The sequence below is a fragment of the Sminthopsis crassicaudata genome, chromosome 2 (genome assembly GCF_048593235.1).
Source record: "Sminthopsis crassicaudata isolate SCR6 chromosome 2, ASM4859323v1, whole genome shotgun sequence".
Taxonomy (NCBI): domain Eukaryota; kingdom Metazoa; phylum Chordata; class Mammalia; order Dasyuromorphia; family Dasyuridae; genus Sminthopsis; species Sminthopsis crassicaudata.
Window position 1 is genome coordinate 279,798,812 of NC_133618.1, and position 20,682 is coordinate 279,819,493.

Here is a 20,682-nt window from a genome sequence, read left to right on the forward strand (position 1 = left end):
TGAGTTGCAGTTGACAATGCTGATCTGCCTCATTAGAAGTAGTTTCCAAGTTGTGAGTTCCCCACACTGATGAAACCATAGGTCTGGACAAAAATGGAATGAGTCCTCACAAAGATAAAATTCGTTACCTATATTCTAACCACCTAAACATTTGTTTTTATTTTTCTTTTTGTCTCATCAGGAAGCCTCTGTGCTATCTTCAAAGAACTGGCTGCTGATCTGACTTCTTCTGATACTCAGATGGCAGCATCCACATTCTTACTTCCACCTCTCTGTCACCAAGATGATCTTTTATTACTAAGTCCTTTGCTACAAGACACTGACCACAAATTTATTGAAGAACAGGTAAAGTCCATTCTCAGATTGTTCCTTAGATCATGGTTCACAAGCTTCATTTGTTGTTTTGTTTTGTTTTTTAGCTCCTCCTTGGTAATGGTGTTGCTTGTGGAAGCCTAGAATATGACCCATTTTCAGTTTATGAACATGGCATAGAAGGGGATTCAGTACCTAAGCCCCTACCTCCAATGTTTTCACTTATCAGCTCTGCAGCCAGGCTTTTTGGAATTGTGTGTGCCCATGTAGCAGAATCTCAAAGGTAAACAATTTGAATCTCTTGAATAACAAATGGAAATATGTTATATAATAAATATCTAGAATACAAGTGAAAATTGGGAAAATCACTGTCAATCTCTACAAATCTTAGGTTAGATTTAGAGGAATTGTTAGATCTTTATAAGAGAAATATATTATCAAATATTGAGTATATGCTATGAATTGTGCTACTACCCAATCAAGAATACAAAGTGTTATAGAGTTAACAGTCTAAATGCAGGGAGAAGAGGGGTGTGTGTGTGTGTGTGTGTGTGTGTGTGTGTGTGTGTGTGTGTGTGTGTGTGTGTGTGTGTGTGTGTGTGTGTGTGTGTGTGTGAGGGGTGTGTGTGTGTGTGTGTGTGTGTGTGTGTGTGTGTGTGTGTGTGTGTGTAAAGTTAAGTCCATGATATGAATTCTTTCATAAAATAGTATATGATTAAACCCCACAGTAGAGACAGTAAACTCAAAGGAATGAAGCTGAGCTAAAATAGTCATTTGAAGGCTTCATGAGAAAAACTGATGTAAGCTATCCTGGAAATTTAGTATAATTTAGGACATAAAGTGGATCTTAAATAATTGGCATAGGTCAGAGGGCCAAAGCTTTTTTTTTTTTTTTTTTTTAATGTTTCAGGGATTTAAATTAATCTCTAGAAATACAGCACTGGAAAAAAATTTTCTGAAAGTACTATTTTCATTTAATTTTTTTTAAATGAATATTGTACCTAGATAATTTGATTTCCCCTTTCTAATAACTAATGAGAAGTTTCTGTTCATATCCATAATCCAATTATGGTTTAAATAGTATGATTTTTCATCATTGTCCTTTTTTATAGTAATACTTTTTAACATATATTTGCATTATTATGTTTAAGACATTGTTTATGCTCTTCTAATGGTAGGAATATTCAATTCTAATACATTTTGCAGTATGTATCAATAATTTTTAAAATACCTTAAAGTTGGGAGGTAATTAAAAAGAAAACCTGCTAATTTAAGTAGTAATAATTAGATAAAAATGGGTAGTAATTTGGAAAATATTAAGAAATATGGTCAGGCAGTAGACCATATTGAGAAAATAGGTCATAAGCTATTATCTGTATTCTCCAGTGGGTTTCATTGGAGAACAAGGGAGAACAAACTGCATGAAGGAAACAAATGGAAAAGTTATCCCACTGAGCTCTGAATTATAGAAGTTATAAGATTTAAAATGGGATTCTATCTATAAACTTTCTATTTTCTGATAATTATGGGTGTAACATTTATTAAAGATTGCTTGCTTTTATTCTCCCTTTAAACTTTGGCTTTGTGTATGTATGGGGGGGGTGGGTGTGTGTATATGTATGTATATATATGTATATATACATATACATATATATATATACATATATATAAATTTTTTTTTTTGAGACAAAACCATAACTAAAAAATAAGTCTTAAAGTAAAAGAGGAGCAGATAGTCATTAAAAGCTTGGAATTTTTGTTAGACACTCCATACTTGGAAGTTTTCCTTTTGGTTGTGTTTTGTGGCATGCAACACCAATACTTGAAGAAGTTCTATTTAAAGATTAAACTGAGAATAGAAAGTAGTTTTTCTCTGTTCCAATCCCTTTATGCTTGGAATAAAAATTTTCATTTTTAGAGCATCTTAAATCCTAAACCATAGGAACAATTTATATCAATATTGGCATGGGATTGTACATAAGCTCCTCACTGCAGAACATTTAATCAATCAATAAACATTTATTAAATGCCTACTATACACCTAGCATTGTGCTAAGCACTGGAGGTACATAAGAGGCAAAAGGCCTTCAGGGAGCTCACAATCTAGTGGGGTGAGCTACTGGTAAACAAATCTGTACAAAACAAGCTGTATACAGGATAAGCAGGAGGAATATAACAGAGGAACTATATATAAGGAGGGGTTAGGAGAGGCTCCCTGTAATAGATAAGATTTAGTTGGGATCCAAAGGAAGTCAGCTGAGCCAATAGGTGGAATGGAGGAGGGTGATCATTCCTGGCATAGAGGACACCTGAAGAGAATACCCAGACTTAGGAGATGGAATTATCTTGCTTCTGGAAAAGCAACAACCTGGAGGCCACTGTCACTAGATTGAAGAGTATGTGAAAAGGTATAAGAAGACTGAAAAAATAGGAGGGAGCTAGTTTATGAAGGACATTGAGTGCAAAATAGAAGATACTATATTTGATTTTAATAATGATAGGGGATCTTTGGGGTTTATTGAGCAGAGAGGTGACATTGTCAGACCTGGCTTTTAGAAAATCACTTTGGTGGCTGAATGGAGGACATATTAAAATGAAGAGAGATTAGACCACCATTAGGTTATTGCAATAATAGAAGTGTGAGGTGATAAGAGCCTACAGCAAACTGATGGCAGTGTTAAAGAAGAGAGAGATCATTTTAAATATCTGTCTATACATTAAACAAATTTAAAATACATTAGTTGCTCAAGGTAGAATCCTTCATGAAGTTAACTGCTTCTTAAATAATGTATGTTCAAATCTTATATGAAGTTGATTCTACTGACTCACTGTCTGCATGTCATATACTTTATTTTTTTCTCATCTCTTTGAAAAGAAATGGGTTTGTACTAATCCATTGGCACAATCTTGCCTGAACACAGATATATATAACATATGCTCAGCACCTCTCTGGAAATAGTGATGCCTTCTGTGTCTGGGAAATAGGTAAAGCTAGCTGATCTTCTCATTAGCACCATGTTTTTATAACAACTCATCTAGCTCCTAAAAGATAACACTCGATTAAGAATCCTTGCAAATTTTTCAGATGTTACTACTCTTCAGTTAGCAGTAAGGATGAAAAATAGCATAATCCCTCCTCTAAAGAAGGTTCTAGTTCAATAAGAGGAATAAATTAGTACATATGAATATGAAACAACATAGAAAATGATAAAATTAAAAGGAGAAGTCTAGACAAAGTGAAGAATTAGAAGGCAGAGACCACTTTCACATAAGATTAATCAAGGGCACTTCCTGGATGAAGAAGCATTTGACCTAGGCATTGAAAGGAAAGAAGGGGGCTTAAAAGAGGTGGAGATATGATAAGGACTGCATTCCATGAGTCAGAATGTGAAAATGCAGAAAAGATTCTAGAAGACAGGACAAAATTAAGAAATGCTAACAGTACAATTTAATTGGCACATGTATATAGTTTGATGATAAGAAGTAGAGTGAAATAGGGCATTTGTGAAATAATTACAAATAATAACAGTGAAAATATTAAGGAGACTATAAAAGGGTTTAAATGACAGGCTAAGGAGTTTGTATTTTATCTTTTGGATAGTGGAAAATCTGTTAAGTTTTTTGAGCAAGAAGAAAATTTGTTAATCAGGATTTTTTAACAGCTCTATTAGGGATGGATTTAAGAGAAAAGAAAGACTGAATAAAAGAAAACTAGTTGATAACCTCCTGTAGTAGCCCAGGTAATACCACAATTGTTAATTGTATATGTGACTAGGGATAAAAGGTATACATAAATGACTTGGGGTTTTTTTCTTGCTTTGTTTGGAGTGTTTTAATTTGTTTAAAATTTAAATACAAAATAGAAAAAAAGATTGCAAAAAGAAACAATATAAAAATAAAATAAAATAGCTTTGACATATACCTATATGGAGAGTCAAAAGAGAGGGCAAAAGATAGGCATGAAGGAATAATTAGTTAGGAGAACCAGAGGAAATCAGTGTGTTAGAATGCAGTGAAGGAGAGAGTGGTAAAAATAGCTCATGTAATAAGTGGTCATTTTAAATTTTTCAGAAAGGTCAAGGATGATGAAGATTAAGAAGATAGTTGGTTTGACAGTTAAAAAGTCAACAGTATATGTAGAATTATGAGAGCAGAAAAGCAAGGAGGTTTGTTGTTAATGAGTGGTAAAAAGGAAGAAGAGGTGAATCTAGAACATTTTCTAGAACTTTAGTGAGGATGGTGAGGAAAACATATATGATAACATCTAGAGGAGGCAATATTAGAGTCAGGGAAAGATTATTTAGGGGGGGTTTTGTTTTATTTTTAGGATAGGAAGGCAAGTATATATTTGTATATAAAAGGAAAGAACCCAGTAGAGAGGGCAAGATTGATGATAAGGGAGTAGAGAAAAGTCCCATCTGGAAGGAGTTCCTGAAGGAGGTGAAAGAAAATGAGATAAAGGACATGTGTTAATTTAAGCAAGAAGGAGGAGGGCCATGCCATTTCCGAAACTGGGGGTGGAGGACAGTATAAATCAAGAATTAGTGCAATGTTATGTTATGTGGAAGCGGAATGATCAGAAAACTTAAAAGATGTGGTCTCAATATCATATTTAATCAATCCTCAACTTTCACAGGGGGTAACATTCCTAGAAAATGATACAAAAGGTAAAAAAATATAAACAATGATTCATTGAACTTATAGGAAATAGAAGATTTGGTTCTCACAACCAACCAAAACTATAATCTTTCAGTAGAGCAGTGGTCCTCAAACTTTTTAAATAGGGGGCCAGTTCACTGTCCGTCAGATTGTTGGAGGGCCGGACTATAGTAAAAACAAAAACTCACACTCTGTCTCCGCCCGTCAGCCCATTTGCCATAACCCTGCGGGCCACATAAACATCCTCAGCAGGCTGTAGTTTGAGAACCCTTGCACTAGAGATTGCTAAAAAATATACTTTTCTGCATATAAATCCTGATAATATGCATTTTCTCTAACACTGTAATCATGAATAACCCATAAAATCTAGTACACAAAATAAAATTAATAATATACAAAACATTTTTCCTATTAGTAAATTCTCTAGAATTTTATGATCTTTTATGCTAACATCTCAATTAAAAAATTTGATTTCAGACAATATTCACTTTTCATAATACATGAAATGTATAAGTACTTAAGTACTTATACTTATACTATTTATACTTATAACCTTATACTTATACTTATACTTATAACCTTAAGTACTGTACAGCAAATAAAATTCCTAAAACTAAAATATTTTTAATCTGGATCTTGCCTTCAAATGTGTCAGGTGGCAGCGTATATATACTGTATACTATACTGCTGCAAATTTCTCTATCTTGGTCTCTGAAAACCAATGGAGAGGTTACTGGGACTTTAGTCACTGCTCTTAAGACACTGAGAATGGCAAGATCTCAAGATCATTGAGAGCCAAAAAGATTTGTACTTTGGAGGCATAATTGCAATACAAAATTTGAGTTTTAAGGGCATACAAAAATATGCAACAAATGCATGAGGTATTTTACAAGGGTAGAGTAAACAGGACCAGTAAATTGTCTGGTAGGATACTACACATTCCACAAATTTGCATGTATCACACACATACAAATGCTTGAAGTCATCAAAATTGAATACACAGATGTTAAGGATTGACTGTAATGATGAAGTAATAGGGGTTGAATTGGGAACTTAGGAAAGTTGGAAACAACTGTTATGGGAAGTATAGTAGTTCATTAGAAACGAATAAATTGATTTCCATGCAGTATTGAGTGTCCATTTTAATGTGGCCAATTATGAATTTGTGGTGGATACCAGAAAGGATTGTTTTATGACTACCTCTTAGATTCTTTAAAAATAGAAAATATGCATGACTTAGAATTAAGAATTAGCAAGATAAAAACAGTGGAAGAGGAGGAATTAGCAAAGGTATGGAATTTGTCATTATTGTGAAAACTATTGATTGAAATACCCTTTAAAGCCAATGAAGAGGTAATGGACAAATAGGTATAAAAAGACAGAGGTCATGATGAGAATGAAGAACAGGTTTAGGAGAAGGAAATGCCATAGGGAGAGGTGTGTGAATAGGAATTTGTAATTAGAGAAGGAAATTTCAGAGGTTAGGATTTTAGAGATAAAATAGCTTTACATAGTCTCAGTAATTGAGGAAATAAAGTTCCTAAGGGTTGATGTTGATGAACTCAGAGGCCAGTTTTAGAAGAATCACCAGGGTGAGTGCTGAAGTTATTGAAAGTGATGGCAAGATTCATATTGAAAGAAAATGTGACCAGGTGCTGACATCATGAGAAAGACAAGAGACTGTCCTGAAGATAGTTAATAATGTGCATAACCATGTAAGATGATATAATTTGATGAAATGAACATCCAAAGAGGTCAAGTTGTTGAATGATGCTTATAAATAAGTGGTCTGGATGTGCTAGAAGAGATCACATAGAATCATTTTAACATTTGTTGTGGGATGTTGGCACTTTTTAAGAAAAAAATCCATATATCATAGCCTTTTGGATAAATAGGAACAATGTACCATCTGTACCTATTAAATATTCTTATTTTCTCCTTTATGAAATTTACTCTAGAGAAGCAATGTGACACAATACTGGACCCAGAATTTGGAAGGTTTGAATTCAGTTTTGCCTCTGACACTAGTTGTGTGATTTTGAGCAAATCATTTAATCTCTCTTAATGTTGGGTAAGCCTTAAAGCCAAAGTTTAGGTTACTGTTACATATGTTACTGTTAACTCATTTTACTTTTAACTCATCTGACTTTTCATGACCCCATTTGAGGTTTTCTTAATAAAACAACTGAGACAAACCTAATTAAGTGACTTGCCCAGAGTCATACATCTGAGGCCATACTTGAACTCAAGAAGATGTGTCTTCCTGACTGCAGATCCAGCACTCTATCCACTGTACCAACTCAGTCTTATAAGTAGCAGTTTATTGGCATTGATAGAATACACACACACAAAAAAAATCATGTCCTTGATGAATTATTTCATTTAATAAGATTCCCTTTTCTATAAAATTTTAAGTTTTTAACCATCAGGTGTATAAATTTTAATGCTTTTTACAAGATAATTCAAATAAGAAATTACCATAGAAATGTCGAGAAATGTCCTTTTGACTTTTTAATAAATATTTCATTTTATCTATATATGCTTTTTTAACATTTTTTGCTTTTGATTTTAAGGCTCTTGGTATTGGAACAACTTTTGGACAGTATAAAACACACAAAAGCATCTCGTCAGCAAGTAGTACAATTACACGTTATGGCAGCATTTTCTAATTTTTTGAAGGTAAGCTTTCTATTTTATACATAAAAATTTGTTTATGTGTTCTTTTAATGACAAAAAAAGCCAGTAACTTCCTTAGCCTTCTCTTGAGTAAATTGTTTCAAGAGCTGAACTTCCTTTCCTTAACTAAGTACAGTAAAGCCTGATGTGTAAAGCATAGCAATCTTTGGTAATATTTGGTACCTTAATTTCTCTTTTTTACAGTATCAGCAGACTTTTATTGAGTACTTAGTAGGCAAGTGATGTTTTTTTTAAATGTCCATGAAACTTACATTATGTGTAATATTAACTTATGAATATAGGATATTTCTCAAAACCCTTTACAACTTAAAACTTTAGGTTGTTGATGTTATCTGTTACAAACTCACCAAATCATCACAAGGGATCTGGAACTAAATTATAAATGTAAACCATCTACTTTAATCAATAATAATTACTATTTAAGAAGATATTTGGCATTTGTAATTTTTTTTATCATGCTTATCATTTCCTCTTTATCCTTTTAGAACTATATTGTTCATAATAAGGGATTTTTTTCCCTCATGGTCTAAAGATTTGCTTTTTAAGGGCTTGACATTAAAATATATTACTATAAATTCATGAAATTAAATAAGTTAAGTTTTGTCAAATTGTTATTAACATGGATCAAAATTAGGGCTTTCATAGTTAAGGGTTTTCTTTTTAATGTAAATTTTTGTTTTATTTACATTAGTACTATAATTGAGAAGCCCACTTTAAAAAATAAAGTCAATAGTAATAGTAATTTGTCCAAATGTATATGTATACATATGTGTGTGAATATATTTATTTATGTATGTACACACACCTATATATACACATTTATGTGCATATTCTGAACTATTTGGGAAAATGCAGCAATTCTGCAAATATTTATGAAAAACCTAATGTCATAATAACAACTAATATTCATACAAAATTTACTGTGTACCATGCACTGTGCTAAAACCTTTACATACATTATTTCATTGCATTTATTATTTCATAATATATGTTCATATGAAACACTTAGAAACAAATAAAAAGCACAGTATCTGATATTAAGGGATAGACATCCTAAGAAGTAGGAATGCAACAGGAAATATTACAGAAAATATAACATAAGTTAAGGAGTGATCCCATCACTCAAAAAAGAGGTATCCAAATAAAGTGCACCAGAATTTTTAAGAATAAAACCTGGACGTCAAGGGAAACTATACAAAGATCCAAAGAGCTTCAAAAGAGCATAAAGATAAAGAGAGTATAAATAGTCATGAAGGAGTAATAAAATTTAAGTGTCATACACACATTATTTCATTTGATCCTCACAATAATTCTGCCATCTAGGTGCTATTATTATCTTCATTCTATAAGTATAGAAATTGAGCCTTAGAGAGGTTGTTGTATAGTGATTAAGTTTCTTAGGCAAGATTTTAATTCAAATCTTCCAAATCTGGCACTCATTCCATTATACAACCTGACTATATCAGTTTGTATAAATGCCCAGAGACAGAGAGTGGCATTTTGAGTTAAGTTTTGCCTGAAAAGAGAATAATATCAATTAAAGTTGAAAAGGAACTTCAAAAACAAATAGTAATTTTAAATGACAGACTAATCATATGTTCAACAGTGCTTCATCTTTCTTTTAGACTCCCAACTCACCTCTTTTCTACAATTTACTATTTTATTGAGAAAGCTGAGGCCATCATTGTAAGCTTAATTTCCTGTGTGCCAAACACTGCATGTGCCAGGGATATAGAAAGAGAGGTGAAACAATCTTTCAAGGAGTCTGTAGTTTCTCTAGAAGAGATAGTATATATGTAGAGACAAGGAGATGCAGTTGAAGGATCAGTTAAATTTTCATGTAAATTGAGCCTTGGAAGAAGGCAGGGATTCTACAAGGTAAAGGTGAGGGAGAAGTAAGTTGCAATCATTGGGGAAAGCTAGTAAAAAGGCACAGAGATAGGAGAAGGCAAATTGTGTGGAAAAACAATTGAAAGGCCAGCCTAGCTTTAATTCAGTTTTAGCATTGTAAATTCGAAGAAAATACCCAAGTGCAGGTGCCCATCAAGCAATTTGTATAATAACAAAATGTATAGATTTGTCACCTTAGAAAAATGTGTGGGAAAGAGAATGAAGATAAAAGATCCAGAATTGAAACATAGGAAGTACCCATTTTTAACAGGTAAGAGAAGTATTATTAAACAAAAAAAAAAAACACTTCAGTCATCAGACCATTAGGAGTGAAATCAAGAGTTAATGATCATTGTTTATGCTAGTCAAAGGAAGAAAGGAATTCTTGAAGCTGAAGGTGGGCAATAATAGCAAAAGCTGATGAAAGTTAAAGGAAGATAAGAGCTTGGAAAAAGCTATCACATTTAGCAAGGCAGAGATCCTTGACAACTATTTCAGTAGAGTTAGAAGCTGGACCAAAAGGAGGTGAGCAGCAAATGGATAGTAAGGAAATATTAGTAACAAGGACAGACCTTCTTCTGAAGGCTTTAGCAGGGAAAAGGACAAACAATTTATAGCAATTCAGCTACTGCTTTAAGGATAGGAGAGATCTAGTCATGTTTGTAGACAAGGAGTCAATAGATAGGAAGAAATTGAAGATGAAAGTGAAAGGGAATGATTGATGATGTGGGCTGCTGAAAGGCATGAAGGGATGAGATTGAAAACACAGTAGCAGTTAATTAGCTTTGGGGGAAAAAATGTAATTTCATTTTCTAAGAATGAAAAGAAGAATGGTTTCAGTTTTCTCCATGTAATAGAAGAGAGATGAATTAGAGTAGTTCTGAGGACTTGAGATAAGAATGTGTGAAACAACTACTGTAGGAATTGTGAGAAATAAAAGGATTATCTTGCATCAGTGGACTAAGGCACCACTTCCTCCAGTAGTATTCAGCATCTTGAAAATAATAGGTGACTGAGATTTGAGTTTAATGAGACCATGAATAATAGAAGTTTAAAGGGGCAAAAGATTCAACAGTGTAAAACTGATTGAGATTGTTAGACATAGAACTGAAGGAAAGAAAGTGAAACCTCAACAGAGATAGTGATAGAGTGGAAAAACAAAGAATGATAGAAAGACTGGAACAGTCTTTGGAATAAGGTAAGCAGCAGGAGACATTGAAAAACAGAAGATTTTTATCAGAAAAGGAAATTTCTGGTTCAAGATCTTATAAGTAGAACAGTTTTAAGGGTAGAATTATCATGCTGTGAGTGTCTAAGATAGAATGGAAATGAATGTTATGGGAATTAAGGAAATAGAGGCCTGGATTGTCAAAATGTCATGAACTTTAAAGCTGATGATTGAAACAATTTTTTAAAAAATATAGCCAGTATTGAAATTTGTTTTAGTTGACTGTATATATTTGTTAATAGATCTTTCCATACCAGTTTGGGGTGAGGGATAGATTTTAGTTAATGAAAAAAAAAATTGGGAATGTACATAAGTATTATTAAAGAATAATCCAAAAAGTTATCTTAAGGAGCAGGTGGTGCCCATATTATTTCAGTGCATCAGGAATCTGTCATTCATTACTATGAGTACTCTTTTTACACTGCCTCTTTTGTGCTTTAATGAATTCTATTAGAGATTGCTATGGCTGGTGATAAGCCTTCCAAACTTAAGTGGGTTAGTCATGAGACAACAGATGAACTAAGACTCTTTTCTAGGCCTTGTACTTAACATCTCTCCATCTTGGTAGATCCTTCCAGAGCTGAGTTCAGCAGTATAACATAGGTTATCTCCATGTCATCATAAAGTATTGTAATAGTTCTCATACTAGACCTCTAAAAATTACTTATTTTCTAGGGACTGTGTTTTTTAATAAAGAACATTTACATTTCTGTTCTATTTGACACTTTTAATTTAAAACTGTCGAGACATATTAAACATTAATCTGTTGAAAAGCAAATAAATTTTATGTGCACTAGGATCTGGAAAAAAGTATGACAGAAAATCCCACATTATTAATAATAATATCATAATATAATGCATTAAAGTCTCATAACTTTACATATATTTTCTCATTTGAACCTCTCAATACATTTGTAAGGTAAGTACTATTATTCCCATTTTACAGATAAGGAAACTGAAACTCAGAGTCTAAGTGACAGCTCCATGATAGAGGTGAGCTCTTCCTGATTCCAAATTTGAAACTCTGTCCACTATATTACATTCAGAGTGGCCAAGAGTGTTCTTGAAAAAAATCATTTGGCTTCACATGGCCTTGGTTTCCTCATCTGTAAAATTTTGGAATAGGACTAGGTGAGGTATTGTGTGTGTGTTTGTGTGTGTGTGTGTGTGTGTGTGTGTGTGTGTGTGTGTGATAGCTTCCTTTGTTCTCATGAAGCTTATGCACCCCTTTTCAGAATGTTTTTGAATGCATAGATGATTATCAAGATTATCAAGAAAATCACTTATATTGAAATACAATTCTCTATTTTTTTAAGTTCATGAAATCCAGCTTAATAATCTATGCACTAGATGACTTCTAGACTCTTATAGTTCTAATGTTCTGTGATTTTAATGCAGAAGTAGCAGTGACTGCTCTCTTCACCTCTGCCTCAAAGTTTTTTCTCTGTGACAAATCAAAAGTACCTTCTTCATTGAAGTCTTTCCTGATCCTACAAATTACTAGTACTCTCCTTCTCAAACTGAGCATACAATGCTGATCAGTGTATTCATTAAATGTGTATTATGTTTCTATTTCAAATACAGAGAAAACAAAGACAAAAATGTTGCCTAATCTAACTAAAAATTATTTCTCCCTGAAGTCTCAGAGCCCTTTGTACTTCTTATGTTCATATTATTCTCTACTTTAATATTTTGGTGTGTGTTTTATTTCCACATTTGGATTGAAGACACCTTGATGATAGAATTCTTCTTAGTGTAGTACCTTGTGTGCTCAACAAATATTTAGCCTAAACCAATGAACATGGGCATGAAAGAAAATAGGTATAGCCTTATATAATAAAAAAAAAAAAATCCATATGGCTTCTATTGGAATTTATTTTGACCCGTTCTCTAAGGTAATTTCTTTGTGTGCAGTTTATGGATGACAAAGGAAAAAAAGAAAGAAATCTCAAAATCAAATAAATAATATTTAGTGTAATAAAATTTCCTTGATGCACCTTAGCCTCTCACATTATCAATTTGAGTACATCCTCCAAAATTGTAGCACTCTCCTCTTCCATGCTTAACCATCTTATGTAAATTACATCCATATCATCCTATAAATGTCTCTAAATCATAATGTACGAGTGAATAACAATAGACCTCATAGACTATTCATTGATTTTTTCCCTTACCATTAATACATTATCATCACATATTTTTGTCAGTTATATGCTTCTTTAACATCTTTTATTGCTGCTTTTCCTGCATAATATTTCATTTGTTAAAGCATTTGATCTTGCTTACAACCAGTTTTATACCTTTTCAGTCAAGTAATGTTTAAAAGTACAATAAACTAATAAGCATTTAACATGACTTTAAATTCATTCTAACTTAAACTCTCTAAATGAACATATATGTACCATTATAATACAGTAGTTCACAATGAATATGGTAATTGTGAAAATATTTTTGCCATTCAAGGATATATTAAATTATATCCAGTATACTTTTAGTGTTAAGCATAAATTTCCCATATTCTCCTCCTTTAAAAATGTAGAATCCAACTGTGGTATATGTGTCGATTATTTAATAACAAAAATACTCATTTCTATCCCTGTCAAATAATAACTTGTTGTAGTTGCAATATGGTAACTTATTTGTATTTCAGTATGTGGCCAACTCCAAAGGAAATTTAGGCTCAGAAGAAATTAGAAGACCTGCACTAACATTATTGATGGGAGCTTTGGAAAGTACCAACCCTTTAATGCGTTGTACTGCTGCAGAAGGTTTGGCTAGATTAGCCCAAGTGATTGGTGATGCCTCCTTCACTGCTGGATTAGCACAGGTTAGCTTTGAAAAGTAAGTGCAGTTAATGTTTAGTAACATTGTTTTTAATGTCATGAAAAAATTGAATGAAACCATCTGGTTTGTTAGTGATATCCCAATCCTACTGTCCAGTTTGAAGAAGTTTCTACTTTATGGACCTTTTATGAGGGAAAAGAAGAATCAATACAGAATACTCAAATACAGTAAAATAAAATAAAATAAAACCAACCCTCATTTCACTGGTTTTAGAAAGGAATTATAAATTCTGGGGCTTTTTATGAGTTCTTTTGTTTTAATTAGAAATACTATGCTTAGAGACATAAAAATCTCAGAATGAGATAAAATCTCAAAACTTAAGTCCTACTAGTTCCCAGCAAATGTATATAGCCTAGAGATGTTAAATTCAAATAGAAATAGTTCCCTACAGACCTCATATTAACTTAGAAAACCACAAATTAGCATTACCTTTGTTCTAATTTTATTTTTTAAACATTTCCCTTTACTCCAGTAATTTTAGGGTCAGCTATAGCCTATGCTGGAAGAGGAAAATATTTAGAGAAATTCATGACTCCCCCCCCCCCCCTTTTTCTGAGGCTGGGATTAAGTGACTTGCCCAGGGTCACACAGCTAGGAAGTGCTAAGTGCCTGAGACCAGATTTGAACCCCGGTCCTCCTGAATTCAGGGCTGGTTCTCTATCCACTGCGCCACCTAGCTGTGCCCCCCTTTTTTTTCTGAAGCAATTGGGGTTAAGTGATTTGCTCAAGTCACACAGCTAGGAAGGAAATCCATAACTTCTTAAAGAAGATCTTTCCAGTTTTGAACAGTTCTAATTGGAATTTTTTCCCTTAACAAGTCAAAAATCTCTATCTGTAATTACCATTGATTATTTGAAGGCCTTTTTTCTAAGGCCAAGCATAATGAGACTCATTTTTCTTTCCCATGATATTCCTTTAAAAATCCCAGAAAAGTATCTTTTCCTCCTATCTCCTTCTGTTTCTCCACCATCTCCACCCCATGCTAAATGTCCATAGTCTTCTAAATTGATCTTTTTTGGGGGAATAATTTTGAGACTTTGTCTACCATTGTCCTGATCACCATGGGATATGTTCTAGATTACCTGTGATACCCCAAATTAAACAAAAAACTCAGATAAATGAGAAGAGAATGTACAGCAGGACCATAACCTTGCATAAAAGTTCTTTTTATTCAACATATGATCATACTAGATTTTGATTTAGATATCATGTTGTTGATGGTTATAGCACACTAAAACCCCTATTTTGCTGTATGCCACATTATTCTAAGTCTCTCAGTATGTTTTTGAATCCCAGGTTGTTATTTTTTGTTTTGTTCTGTTTTGTTTGTTCTATTCTGTTAGCTTTTCTTTCCAGGATATTATCACTTACAAGTTTGATCGACATAATATTGTTGTGTTTTTATTCATATCATTAGTAAAAATGATGAGGGGGAGAAAAAAGCCTTATTGTATTACAAGAGATTTCTTCCTAGAATGATCTTTATCTATTAATCATCATTCTTTGGGTTGTTATTTACCAAGTTCCAAATTGACCTGAAATGAACCTTCATCCAGCCCACAGCTTTTGTCATTTTGTTTACAAGGAAGTCTGGATAATTTTGCATATATCTTGTTCAAATCAGATGTAATATTATCTGTAGCATTTCCTTGATATGCCTGCATATTAACTTCTCAAAAAAAATTTAAATTAATCAGAAATGACCTGTTCTAAATGAACCTGTATTCATAATAATCAATATTTTCTTTTCCAAGTATTCATAAATCATCCTTTAATAATGTCACCATTTGTAGAAAAGACTCTTAGCATAACTGAATCTGTGAAATATGTATTGCAGTTGAATAATACAATAATGTATAAAGCTAAAGTTAAAAGATAGAAGCAATGATATACTTGAAAGAACAACAAGGGGGTACAAAATAAGAAGAGTTGCTTTCTAATCTCATATCACATAACTTTGGGAGTACCAAAAGCTTGCAGATTCGGGGCAACTAATAAATGTAGTGGATAAAGCACCAGCCCTGAAGTCATGAGGAACCGAGTTCAAATCTGGCCTCAGTCAGTTAATACTTCCTGTCTGTGTGACCCTGAGCAAGCCACTTAACCCCAATTGTCTCAGCACAAAAAAAAAAAAAAAAAAAAGTTTGTGGATTTCTAATCTGAACTATGAAAACGGTAGAAGGATATAAGAGGATAGATATTCATCTTCCAAAGTGTATGGAGCCCATCATTAATATAAAGTCCAAAATTAAGAAGCAAGCTGTGAAGAATGATCAAACAATGTCACCATAAATGGCTATTGTGACAGCAAAGGAGCTCAAAACAAATCGAGAAGAATACAGTGACTCAAAAACAACTTCTAGCAAAGTCTCTGAGAAAAATGCAAGAATTCCTGAAAGTGTTAAAAGCCAGCATTTAAAAAGGAGCTAAAAAAATTTTTTTTTTTAAATGAAAGCATTTTGGAGGAAAAAATGAGGAAAAATGAAACTAATAGAAGGAAGATAGGAAAAGAAAATTAATAGGTTGTGAAAGGAGGTTAAAAAAAAAAAAGACCTTCATGAAGAAAATAACTTCTTGAAAAACCTCCCTGAAAATTAGAATTGACGAATTGACCAAATAAAAGTTAAATTACTCAATGAGACATGAAGAAATAATTTAAGTCAATAGACGGAAAAACTAGAAGAAAATAACAATTATTTCATAGGAAAAACAACTAATCTAGAAAAATATCAAGGAATGAATTTTAGAATAACTGAACTACCTGAAAATTATGAATGCATACAGTGAGACACACACACACACACACACACACACACACACACACACACACAGAGGTTAGATGAATTTTAAGACATATGCATGGGTAATCTTTCAATATTTAGTCTTGCAAAATCTTCTGTTCCAAATTTTCCCCTCCTTCCTTCCATTCCCTTCCCTAGATGGCAGGTAGTCCAATGTATATTAATTAAATATGTTAAAATATATGTTAAATCATATGTGTGTGTATGTGTTTATACAGTTATCTTGCTGCACAAGGAAAAGTCAGATCTAGAAAGGGAAAAAAACCTAAGGAGGAAAACAAAATGCAACCAAACAATAACAGAAAGAGTGAAAATACTATGTTGTAGTCCACACTCAGTTCCCATAGTCCTCTCTGGGTGTAAATGACTCTCTAAATTAAGGACAGTTGGAACTGGTTTGAATTAACTCATTGTTGAAGAGAGCCACGTCCATCAGAATTGATCATCATATAGTCTTCTTGTTGCCATGTGTAATGATCTCCTGGTTCTACTCATTTCACTTAGTATCAGTTCATGTAAATCTCTCCAGGCCTTTCTGAAATCATCCTGTTAGTCATTTCTTACAGAACAATAATATTTATATACCATAATTCATTCAATATCCATTCAGTTTCCAGTTTCTAGCCACTACTAAGAGGGCTGCCACAAACATTTTTGCACAGGTGGGTCCCTTTCCCTTCTTTAAGATCTCTTTAGGTTATAAGCCCAGTAGTAACACTAACAGTTACCTTCTAAAAGAAGCCATAAATGAAAACTCCCAGGAATATTAACTCTTAAAATCCAAAACTCCCATATTAAGGGGGGGAGATATTTAAGTAGTTAGAAAAGAAGAATGAAAGGAACAAGGGGATACAATCAAGATCACACAAGATTTAGTAGCCACCAGGGTAAAAGAACAGAGGGTTTGGAATAGGATATTTCAGAATGCAAAAGATTTAGATTTGCTACAAGAGGAAAAAGTAGATCATTAGCTAAATAGGGGACTTTAAAACATTCCTAAAGAAAAGACAAGAGCTGAGGAGAAAATCTGACATAAAAACATAGGAATCATGAGAAGCATGAAAAGGTGTGGATAAATGAGCAGTCAAAAAAACTAAACAAGATTAGATATTTATAGATATTCTGATGTCTGTATATAGATGTTTATATGGGGAAGTGTTTATATGGGAAGGAAGCAATCCTTCCCAATTCTGTCATCTTCAGAAGTTACTAAGGGAATTTAATTAGTTAAGGAACTGGGAAGTATTCTGTTATATTTCGATGATTTCAGAAGAAGAAAATGAACAAATAGGAAGAAGGGGGTAAAGGAGAGAGAGGATGGGGAAAATTATCCTGTATAAATGAATCATGTAAATAAAAGTGAATATAACAACAAGGGTAGCAGTTACAGAAATACATCTTATCCAACAGAGAAATAAGAAAACAAGGTTAACAGTAAGGCAGGAGAGAATTGGAATAAGTGCTTAAAGGAAGGATGAATTAGAAGTGAAACACTCAAATTGGGGGTAGAGTGGAAAAATAGGATCTATAGAATTTGACAATTTGTAATTGTGCTGTTTATATATGGGAAGAATTCACCCATAGAACAGAAGTTAGAATGAATTAGAAACAAAAATTTGACAACATGTTGTCTACAAGATATAAACTTAAACCTGAAAAAATACACATAGAGTTGAAATAAGTAGCTGGAGTAGAATTATGTTTAAGGTCAACTTTTTTTTTTTTTTTTTTTTAAGGAAGGGGTAGTAAAAATAGACATAATTGAAAGAGAGAGTGAAACAATATTTTGCTAAAAAATTCCATAAATGATGAATTTATGTTAATACTCATATCTACCAACTGGCATAGCATTTAAATTCTTCAAAGAAAAGTTAAATGAGTAACAAGGAAAACAGACAGTACATCTATAATAATGAGGGACCTCAGTTCACCCTTTTCAGGTCTAGGTAAATTAACAAAAAAAATTTAACAAGAAGTCAAGGAGCTGAATAGGATTTTAGAAATGTATCTCTCAGGAGTATAGCTATTTCTCAGCTGTGCTTGACACTTTCACAAAAATTGACTGTATATCAGAGCACAAAACTTAATAAAACAGTTGAAGAAAAGTAAAAATATCAAATGTACTTTTTACTGATTATAATGTGATTTTAAAATTTATATTCAATAACAGGCCTTGAAGTAAAAATTAACTATTAATTAGAAACTGAATAATCCTGAAGGATGGGTAGATCAAACAACAAATCATATAGAACATTCACAATTCAATTTAAAATAATTTCAAAGGAGTAGAGTGAAGGAAGATGGTAGGAAGCAGAATAATGAGGTCCCCTTCACAAACTTCTCCAAACTAATAAAGAAAAATGCATCCGTCCAAATCCTGTTGAGAAAATTGGTGGGGGGGGGAGTCGCAGTGAATCATTTGTCCAAGTAATATCACTTGGAGGGTGTTAGTCTACAAACTTAGGTCTACAAGCACTAGGAATGGTACTATCCAGGAACATGCTGTTCATGAAATACCCAGAGAGAGAGAGAGATGTACCAGAAGAAGAAATCTTCTATCCATAAAGGCAGTTCTCCAACTTTATTACCTACTATCTAGTTATAGGTCACATATCCCAGAACAAATTGATAAGGAAATATGTACAGGGAAGTGACATTTCCATGTAATTGTAAGAAAGGAAAGATTGTAATTGAATTGAAAGATGTAATTGAATTGTAAGAAAGGAAAGATTCAGAAGCAGCAGTAGTGGTAGACTCAGAACTTAGGTACAGAACAGAGTCTTAAAGCATCTAGCTTATCCTGTGAAAGAGTAAACCAAGACAGATATCCAAGATCAAAAGTAACCCATAATTCTGCTACTCTCTGCCAACAGCTTTCCAGCTGGCTGATGAAGACTAAATACTATAGCAGTCTCCACTTGCACAGACCCAAACTCAGTGAGTTCAGAACTTAGATGAGAGAAGCAACAGTCAGACTTTGCCTTGGATAGACTACTTTGGGAACACTGAAAGCTCGTAGGTCTCTACTGTGCCCTTGAGATTCTAAAATAATACAATGCTTAATATTCCAAAATAAAAAGAAAGAAAAGAAAAAAATAGACTTTCTCTTCAAAAGTGGACCAGAGCCTAGCCCTTAATATCATTTCGGAGTCAATCAGTAAATTGGAAACAGAGACCAAAAAAAAAATTATAATAAGCTATTGTAGCAGGGAAATTCAAGACACAGGTATAGAAGAGAATATCTCCCAAAAAAATTTATAACCAATGATTCAAAAAATTACAGCTTGGATACAAAATCAACTAGAATTCCTGGAAGAGATAAAAGTTTTAAAAATAAGGTTTAAAATGATTTTTATAAATGAAGTAGCAAGTCTTTGAGGGAAAAATTGGGAAAAAAAATGAGAACTTTGGAATAAAGAATTGAAAGAAAGTTTGGCACAAAAGATACAAAATCTTAGGTGAGCAACAAACTCCCTGAAAATTTAAATGGATCAAAAGGAAGGCAGTGACTGCATGAGGTAACAAGAAATATTAACATCAGAAGGCTAGGGGGGAAAAAAAGAAGAAAATTTAAAGGATCTATCTTATAGCAAAGCCAAATGGCTTAGAAACCAAATCAAGAAGAAAAGTATTAACTCTCACTGGACTATCTGAATGCTACAACCAATAAAAGAGCCTTACTGTCATAAATTGGGAAAACATTTTTATAGTCAAAGGTTCTGATAAAGGCCTCATTTCCAAAATATATAGAGAACTGACTCTTAATTTATAAGAAATAAAGCCATTCTCCAGTTGATAAATGGTCAAAGGATATAAACAGACAATTCTCAGACGGAGAAATTGAAACTATTTCTAAGTCATATGAAAAGATGCTCCAAAGTCATTATTAATCAGAGAAATGCAAATTAAGACAATTCTGAGATACCACTACATGTCTGTCAGATTGGCTAGAATGACAGGGAAAAATAATGCGGATTGTTGGAGGGAATGTGGGAAAACTGGGATACTGATACATTGTTGGTAGAATTGTGAATACATCCTGCCATTCTAGAGAATGATTTGGAATTATGCCCAAAAAGTTATCAAACTCTGCATATCCTTTAATCTAGCAATGCTACTACTGGACCTATATCCCAAAGAGATCTTTGGGAAAGAAGAGAAAGGGACCTGTATGTGCAAGAATGTTTGTGGCAGCCCTCTTTGTAGTGGCCAGAAACTGAAAACTTGAGTGGAAGCCCATCAATTGGAGAA

The 20,682-nt window shown here is 33.1% G+C and overlaps 1 protein-coding gene across 6 annotated transcripts in view; it reads left to right on the forward strand.

Annotated features, from left to right (window-relative positions):
• Window positions 1-20,682, forward strand: part of HEATR5A (HEAT repeat containing 5A) — a 172,557-nt gene that overhangs the window by 71,596 nt on the left and 80,279 nt on the right. For all 6 annotated transcript variants that reach the window (XR_012486423.1, XR_012486424.1, XM_074289563.1 and 3 more), the window contains exons 15-18: window positions 182-345; window positions 420-595; window positions 7,545-7,650; window positions 13,437-13,627. Coding sequence is in view for 4 of the 6 variants with exons in the window: in XM_074289563.1 (XP_074145664.1) it covers window positions 182-345; window positions 420-595; window positions 7,545-7,650; window positions 13,437-13,627 (637 nt within the window). In the remaining 2 variants the exon portion in view is untranslated. The remainder of the gene's footprint in view (window positions 1-181; window positions 346-419; window positions 596-7,544; window positions 7,651-13,436; window positions 13,628-20,682) is intronic.